The sequence below is a fragment of the Phalacrocorax aristotelis genome, chromosome 1 (genome assembly GCF_949628215.1).
Source record: "Phalacrocorax aristotelis chromosome 1, bGulAri2.1, whole genome shotgun sequence".
NCBI classification, from domain to species: domain Eukaryota; kingdom Metazoa; phylum Chordata; class Aves; order Suliformes; family Phalacrocoracidae; genus Phalacrocorax; species Phalacrocorax aristotelis.
The window spans coordinates 179,597,304-179,606,086 of record NC_134276.1 but is presented as its reverse complement, the minus strand read 5'-3'; the positions used below and the strand labels follow the sequence as shown (position 1 = coordinate 179,606,086).

Genomic DNA, 8,783 nt, shown 5'->3' with positions numbered 1-8,783 from the left:
AGTCCTTTATATCACTGAAAAATTCACATTCCCTTCTGCTTCTTGGAAGCGTAAGATGCTTGTGTGAGAGTTTCAGTTCTTTTTTTCCTATGTTTTCCCCTCTTTCATTCCCGTTGGGTAAATATGAAGTGGGACACTAGTGAAAAAGTACTGCCTAAAAACACACCTCCAGGTTTCTGCCCTGTTTCCACCCTGCCCTTGCCCCTCACTGGAGCCAACTTCAAGCCTCTAAGGTGCTTCCCCAGCCTGCACTTAAAGAGGCAGTACATACCTCAGACAAGTTCTCTCAAGGGCCCCAAATCTTTTATATTTTTTTACAGGTTGGTTAGGTTTCGTTTTTTTAAAAGCATGCATGCTGCCCTCTTAATTTGTCTTCAGCCTTATTTCTTTTGCTTTGTTCTCATCTGTTATTGCTTTGAATAAACTTGAGGTAGCAAGCAAACAAAGTGTGTTCTCCGACATTACATCTCTCATTGTTTACACTTTTCTGCCCTGAGAAGGGGCTAGCCTGAGAGCTTGAGCTCGTGGCAAAGAATTGAACCAGACATTAATTTGTGCATTACTCTGAATTTCCCACTGCACAACAGAGGAAAAAAATGTTACGCTGCTTTGTGAGGGAGGATGTGTTGAGAGGTAAATCCATTAAATATGTAGTACCAAGGTAGGCTATAATAGTTCCTTTAACATTCTTTTAGTTTTTCTGCCATAACGAAGATTGTTGCCTTTACTTGGGCTTTTGTAATAGTCTGCATGATGGAAGGGCAACTTTTTTTATAAATCCAAAACTGCATTTCCTAAGTGACTGATCTACTCTTTCTCAGGGTCTTCTGCTTGCTGGTGTTCTTGCATACCCAGGTTTCTCAGCATTCCCCTTCTGAAGCCTTCTGAGGTTAGGGGTTCCAGCAGCTCCAGCAAGCCACCAAGGTTGGGTGCCAGAGTGTTTTATCAGCATCTTAAGGAAGCTGTAGGACTTCAGACAATGCCTTGCAAGTCTGCCTTTTGCAGCTGTTTTCAGATGCGTCCTCTGTATGAGGAATGTAAGCAAATTAGGCACACTACAGACTACTTGGAAGCATTTTTCAGAACTTGCCTGCCTACACTAAAACTGCAGTTTGGACAGTTTTCCCTGTACTAGAGCACAAGTAAATAGACTACTGTCAGTAGTAGCGTCATTTGTAGTGTTAGGGTCGTAACAATATTTTTCTGTCATTAAAAGGTGCGCAAAATCCAATTTGGGCAGAAAGAGGAGAGGCAGCTTTGTAACTTTGAGGGAGATAAGCGCTGAGTGATCCCACATGGTGGTTACTGCTGTGCTTCTGCGTGCCTGTTGCCTGAGTTACACTCAGGGAAAGTAAGAGAAATAAATACAAGCTTGTGAACTGGTGCGAACAGCCTCATCTGCTTGAAGCAAAGGCCGGGACGCACGCTGCTTCAGCTTGAACATGTAATATCTTGAGCATTGGATTAGCTGCTCTCTGTGGAATGAGAGAGCCTGAATAAAATTTCAAACAGTTAAACTACTTTTTTATTTTATGTTTGGTTTAGTTTGGCTTGGGATTGTTTTGGAAGCTTTGTCGCTTATTCCGGCATCCCCTGGCCGCCCCGGGTCCTGACGGGCGAGCAGCCGCCGCTGGGACAGAGGAGGGCGGTCCGAGCCGTTACCCCTCACCGCCACGGCCTGGCTCGGCCCAGCCGCCTGACGGGGCTCGGCTGCCCTCAGCCCACCACGGCCGCTCCCCGCGGCCGAGCTGACGCCGGGGATCGGCGACCCGCTCCCCTCCCGGGCTACCGGCAGTGCGCGGTGCCCGGAGCGGCGCAGGCGCAGCGCGGCAGCCCCGCCTCCGGCGGGAGGAAGCTCTCCCGTCTCCTTCCGGGCCGCGCGCCGGCGCTGGCGGAGGCGGGAAGGCTCGATCTGGCCTGCGACGAGGCGGAGGCCGCCATGGAGAGGTGGGAGGCGTGGGGAGGGGGCCGAGCCGCGGCCGGTGGGGTGTCCTGTCCCGTCCCGTCCCGTCCCGTCCCGTCCCGTCGGTGCGCGGCCCCCCGCGACTGTGCTGTGGTGTGACACGTCCCCCTGCGCGGCCGCGGAGGAGCGGGGAGCGGTGCGCTCCCGTGCCGGGCTGGTTTCTGAGGGGCATTAAAGGCCTTTATGTCACCCGAGAGCTTTGACCTGCTCTGAGTTCTTCTGGAATACACTTACAGATTAAACAGGAGTTGTTCATGAGGCGGGAATCCTTGAGGCGGGCCTTTGCAGGGTGCTGTGTAGGCAGTCATAGCTGTGGCCTTCACAGTCCACCGGTAGCTTCTCCTTTGCCTTTTAGGAATTATTAACAATTTTTTCCCCTTTCTTCAAGACACCTGAACTTTCTGAATCTGGTGATTTTGTGTGTCTGAATAAAAAAGTCAAAGTGAAATTATGTAATTCTTTCCATTGAATGTTTCAGTTCAAAATCGAATTTTATACTATTGTATGTATTAATAGCTTTTTTTTTTTAATAACAAAACAACTGTCGTGTAGGAGGAACAAAGTGCAATTTTTCAGACAAACTAATTTTCCCAAGCTGATGAGCAGTACTAGATGTTCTGTAGAGGAAAGTGGACATCAGTACTAGAACTGGAGATGACTTACGCTTTGTTTAAGTCTCCTGCTCACAGAGTTACTTGAAGCAACAAAAAAAAAAATCCTCTTGCATATTCTGCTTGGGTTCACTTGCTCACTTTGTATCTGTGTTGCTGTTCTCTAGAAATGGCTTTGGAGATGTGTCATCCCCCCATGATGCAGAGATAGCCAGACCTGGACGGAAGCAAAGCTCTCAGAAAAGAGTTTCTAGTATCCTTTTTCTGTAAAGACTTTTTATCTTCTCTTTAATCATTGCTTGCTGTGTTCACAAGCTGTGGGTATTTTTACCACTGTTTTTTTTTAAGCATGTTGAGAACAGTTTTCAAATATACATCAAGTTTCTTTTTGTTTTATTCCCATTTGAAGTGAGGAATGTATGAATATAATGTGAAATTGTTATCTGATTTATGAGATATTCTGCAGTCAAAATTTTGCTGTTGAACTGCCTCATATTTTCCCTTTCTGTAGTCTGTTTTATTTTCTGTGTGGTGTTTTCATGCATTAAGAAGAAGAGTTCAAAAACAAAACTCTATTTGCAGTATCTAAAAACTAGTAGGGAGGGATATTAATGACTGACTGAAAGTGTGACTAGGAGATCTGGGTGAGATTCATTTAGAAAAATACTGCATTTTCAGCAACCTGGTACATTACTTGGCTTTCACAGAAGAACTTAGGGATAAGCCAAAAGATGCAGTTCTTTGCCTTTTCACAGAATAGTATTTCCTCTGAATGGAATGTTCTCCCCTCCTTTTTCCCCTATTGTAGTCTCAAACCATGTCAAAGCTGTTGTAGTGATGGCTCAGAAGATTATTCACTAGACTTCAAGGGAAGTAAGAGATTGTCGAAATGCTTGTATAGTCAATTCTTGGCTATGTTTAGATTGTTTCGGTTGTGGGTTAAATATGGTGGCAGGGGTTGTTCCACTGCCTATCTCCTAAACTTGTGCTATCCATCTGTGTAGCGTGGTGTTCTACACCTTTTCATGGGCTTATGAACTCAGGTTGATGTCAGCCCAGAGAACTGTGTTGAGCCACAGCTGACTCAATCCCTGAGCTTTTGAAAAATGAAGTTTTCTTAACTCTATTCTATCATAATTTTATGGTTTTGTGCTCTTTTGCATGTGTTGTGTTATCAGAGTATAGTGGTTATTTAGTGTATCTTAGCTTTCCTTCCACAGTAATAGCAAGAAGAGTGCACAGACATAGATTTGAATTTCCACAGAAATTTTTTCCCCACTTATTTACAATAAGAAAAAAAAATCACGTAATTTGGCAGCTAATGTAATGGTATTTTTCTGGCTATGATGGCAAAGGAATTCAGTACGCTTGCCTGTCCTGGGTTTTGCAAGCAGAATAAAACTAGTGAGATACTGGCCCTGATCACATTGTTCATAAGAATTGTGATGTTCTTGGACACTGATATATCATGGAATACTGAAACTTTTACACAGCTGCTACTTAGTAAACCATACCTAGAGCACTGAAGCTAGTTGCTGACAGGAAGAAGCAAAGCAGAGCAACAGAGACTTTTTTTGTTAAAGTCATCAGCATCCTGGAACTGAGAGAGAGAGAACTTGTTTTTTTAAATGCATTCAGTCTCAGATTTTCTTGTTATGGTTTCTGTAGCATAAAGCAGCTCCTCATGGGGCAAAAGTAGTCCCTTCGATCTGAGCAGTTATGAGGAGTCCCAGACCTGTTGTGCTCAGGTTTCTGAACTTTATTTTGCAGTGTCCCTTTTTGCCCTTCATCTTTAAGCTTACAGTGAAACATTTTGTGACCTAAGTCAGGCCTATGAATGGGACTTTCTGCTTTAGTCTGAAAGACAAGATGTGTAGTCTTCATAATATTTGAGCTATGGTAGAGTATTTTTTCCTTTCCAAGTATTCACAGTGATATTGAATAGAGCCAAAAGCATGTTTAGGAGAGTGTTTCTTAACTTGTTTATTAATCAGTTCTTACATCCCTGGATGACACTATCGGAAACATGACGCCCAAAGGCCACCTCATGTCCCGAACTCCTAGTTCATTCCTTCGCCAGCCAGGTAAGGCTTCTTTCTTTCTTTCTTTAGTATTTAGTTAAAGGAATAATATGCTTAGACTTCATAATTGATAACAGTTCAGAAGGAGAAAGACATGGATGCATTTAGTGGATCCAGTGAAGGGTCACAGGGGGGTTGGAGCAGATGGTCTCCAGAGGTTCCTTCCAACCTCAACTACTTGGTGAGTGTGTGATTCTGAAGTTAAACACATTTATAAATATGGAAAAAAACCCACCTAGTAGCAATCAACAACATATATGCTCATATGTTATATATTTATGCTATTGCTGAATGCCAGTTGATTTTTGCCATTCAGTTTTTAGAGGATGTTTGAGCTTTGTTTTGTTTGCTTGGCACAAGAGTATGTCCAGCACCGTTTCAGTTTCTCTGAAGTACCACATTGGAACTGATTCTTGCCTTACTAGTCACCAGTCTAGTTTGTTGTGTTTCCTTCTTTTTTGTAGCCTTCTTCTGGTTTTGCAGTAGCTCTTAATTCTTCAAGTTTGTCTGTCATGTAATGTCTCTTCAGGTATTTCTCCATCCTTGTTTTTGTGACAGGTAAATTCTGTTGCAGACCTTTCTACTAGGTGTATTTATTGGTTGCACTAGTAAATGCACTTATCCACTAGTGGGGGAAGAAATAATACAGTACCCCTCGCAGAAAGGCTGTGGAACTGCACATGGTGGCTAGGGTCCGATTGCCCTGAAATCTCAGCCCCCATCTCAACCCTCCTGTCTGATACAGGTCAGTTCTGCATCAGCTGACCTGTATTAGGAGCGTTATTAGGAGGTTATTCCCCAACTGGCACTGGTGCGAAGATATCAAGCTCCAGAGAGACTGATTCTTCATGATTTCTCAGGGTTCCTGGCAAGTTCCGTGTAGCCCCTGCCTGTTCTTGTTCAGTGTAATATCTAGTGGCTTCTGTTTTGGTGGCCAGCAGCAAAGATAAATGCTGTTAGCATCAGCCGCCTTCTCAAGCATGAGCTACTCTTTAGTCAGCATTGACAGCTCTCGCAGTAAAACCGCAAGTTGTTCCTAGTGTTGACACTAAACATGTTGTGGAAAGGTCTGTAATTCTCTTAGAGCTTCCCTCACTAGTTGTGACTCAAATAAACACACATGCCTGTTCCTCACATTTCCATGTCATCACCAGGGCTTACCTCCCTTTTCCCTGTCACAGTCTCTCCCTGTAGTCTTTATTTTGTCATCATTCAAGCATTTATATGAGGGATTCCTCTTTTCTGTCATTATCTAGCCAGTGTGTTTTCCAGCAAGCTCCAAGAGGGTGGTTGCACCTTCTGCTGCTCCACATCTTCCTTTCAGGACTGCTTGCAGATGGGTGATGTGCTAGTTGTTTTAAGAGAGAGGCATTATGTGTCACACTGTGATGGTCAGAGACTTCAAAATCAAGTAGCTCTTTTCCTGCTTTTATCTTCAAATTATAACATATGTATACCATCTTGACCATTGTCTGTCTTCAGTGAAGATCTTTATTTCAGTTAGCATGTTGACCTAGCGGCTTGCAATGAAGTTTCTGTTTCATCTATTTTCAGAAAGTTCAACAGTGCAGAATTTCAGTAAAAGGTAGCGTACAGTTTGCTTGCACAGCAGCTGCCCCCCGAAACTATAGAGGTTTGATGTCAGATGCAAAATACTCTGATCAAGAAGGTTTAATGTTGAGCAGTTCTGTTTATTTGTATGACTGGTCATCATAGAGGTTTACATCAGGACATATTACTAGACAGCATATAGTCTAAGCCTACCATCTATTTTTTAACAGACTTCAGAAGGAGACTTCGTGGTTTCTGAATAACGATTCTCTCTGCAGGCTTGCGTGGCTATGATTTGTGATAAACTTTCTTCAGACACCATTATGAGTGGGCAGGTAGTCCTTAAAAAAGTTTTGCTATTTGATGTTCCTGCACTATTTAATCCAAAGACTTCTGCACTTCTTCATTACAACCCTGCATTTCTCCTCGGTATCCTGGCTTTCTTCTGTTTTACCTTTGCTGCTGCCCTGTACAGGTTTTCTAACAGTCAAAAGTGTCTTCTGCTGCATAGGCTAGAGTTACTTCTCTTTCAAACCACCTGACAATTCTGCAACAAAGAAGGTGTTGCCATTTTCACTCCTCTTTCTGTTCCTGTTGTACAGTCTCACTCCTACAATGGAACAATTAAAGAGTTCTTGTGAAGTGCATCCATTGTCTCCTCTCCTGGGGACAAAAGTTTTTTTGCTTCCTTTGATGTCATTTCCTCCTAATGGTGGATTTGGGAGTATTAGAACTGTATTTGAGGATTATTCAATGTAATTATTTTTTTTGCTACCCTGTAAATTCCTAACCCTGGAGTACATTATATCATATGGGTAGGGGGATTTATAGTGATTATTTTCTGGTCCCATGCAGGAGAGGAGAATGGTGACCCATTAACAATTTAAATGCTTTGATCTGCAACTTCAGAGTCAGACTGTTAATGTTTGTAGCCATAATCCTAGTTCTACAGATTGGAAATTGTTTTGTCTTTTTGATCTTCAGTATGCTTACTTTCACATGTCAAGAGTTTAGGGAGAATTTATTTGTGGTGATTCAAGGTATGTGCTAATACAAGGACGTAAACCTTGGGACAGAGACCTTTGGTTCTTGAACTTTCTAGATCTGTGTGAAACTGATGCATGGAAAACCAAATCTACCTATTGATACGAAGCCTTCTAGGGTCCCTGTACCTGTTTGCAATGACCTTGCCCCCTTATAATTTGACGGTGTCAATCATCTGATAAGACAGTCTTGCAATCTTAAGGATGAGTCTGATGGAGATCCTGGACATGCTTTTTATTTTGTGGTTGTATATGCTGTTGTAGGCACCTTTGATGCCTCTGTTTCCAGCAGTACTCAAGTCCAAAGGGAAATGTTAATGATCTTGAGGCTGACTGAGCTATCTCGGTAGCAGAAACTGCTGCTGAGGGCTCTACAGGCACTTCTGTCTCCAAATCTGCTAACAAAACTTTGGGACTATGCGTCATTCTCTCTTTGCAGCTGCTGATGCAGCTCCTGATTCAGTTGTCACTGCGTTGATGCACCCAGTGTTTTTAGATGACTTTCCAGGCTGTTTGTGGTCAATAAGAGGACCAAAGCAGCTACTGTCTTGGTGCAAATTCTGTGGTCTTTGGGCTGTATGAAGGTCTGCTGTGGCGGAGCACCCTGTTGCCATGGGATAGGGCATTTATCATCCTGCAAAGCCATGTCTCCATTTTTAACATGGGTCAGGTGTTCCTGGGAACACTAGCCCCTGCACTGATATGCAGGAATATCTGGAGCAGGTGTAGTGCTTGGCAGAGCACACTTGTTGCCTTTTGCTTTAAGGGTTCAGAGACCCATTTCTGAGAAGGAGTGACTAGAGGTTTATTGCTATTGATGCTCATGATGTGAATGTACCAATGAACTCTTTAGTAACTGAAGACATGTCGCACATTTGGTGCATATATACGCTCGCCTTCAACCTGGCTTCAGACTTTGATCTGGAACACTGCTGTACTTGAGGAACAACTGAAATGACAATAGATACACTTTGTCTTTATGTTTATACAGGCCCCACTTGGAAAATTAAGGCCTGAGTGTGCTCCAGACTTGGTTTACAGGGTGTTTGTATAACCCTAGCGTAACAAGATGTGTAGATTATTAAGTTCCATTTTTGATTATTAACCTCCTTACTTCTAAGTGGGTATGGGCCCAAGACGTGTTTTTCTTTTGTAATTGGCATTTGTGGGCTTGGTACGACCCTTCTCATAGAAGGAAAATGATGGGCAGGAGCAAGTTACTTCTTCATCAGGTTGGTTTGACTATTTCTTGTGTGACCAAGCAGGATTTCATAACTACTTCAATCTCTGTTTTAAGATTTCCTTTGGAGCTCCTTGACAGAACATAGTGGCCTTAAATACTTTTTCTTCTCAGAAGATGCTCTCTTTCTTTCAGTTACTGCACTAAATCGAAGCTCCATGAAGCCGTCAGATATATCTGCCATCCTGGGAACAGGAGGAAAATCTCCCCTGATTCTACCAACTCCTGGACTTTTCAGCAATCTGTCAATGGTAGGATGGTTAGAGCACCTTTTCCTCTTTTGTTCCTGTGAAA

General features: G+C 43.1%; 1 protein-coding gene across 1 annotated transcript in view; it reads left to right on the top strand.

The window, feature by feature from the left end:
- Positions 1-1,626: 1,626 nt before the first annotated feature.
- The window catches only part of NUP107 (nucleoporin 107), a 31,937-nt gene continuing 24,780 nt past the window's right edge, over positions 1,627-8,783 (top strand). The window contains exons 1-4 of the mRNA XM_075080848.1: positions 1,627-1,947; positions 2,742-2,827; positions 4,569-4,658; positions 8,625-8,740. Of these exons, the coding sequence (XP_074936949.1) occupies positions 1,940-1,947; positions 2,742-2,827; positions 4,569-4,658; positions 8,625-8,740 (300 nt within the window). The 5' untranslated portion in view covers positions 1,627-1,939. The remainder of the gene's footprint in view (positions 1,948-2,741; positions 2,828-4,568; positions 4,659-8,624; positions 8,741-8,783) is intronic.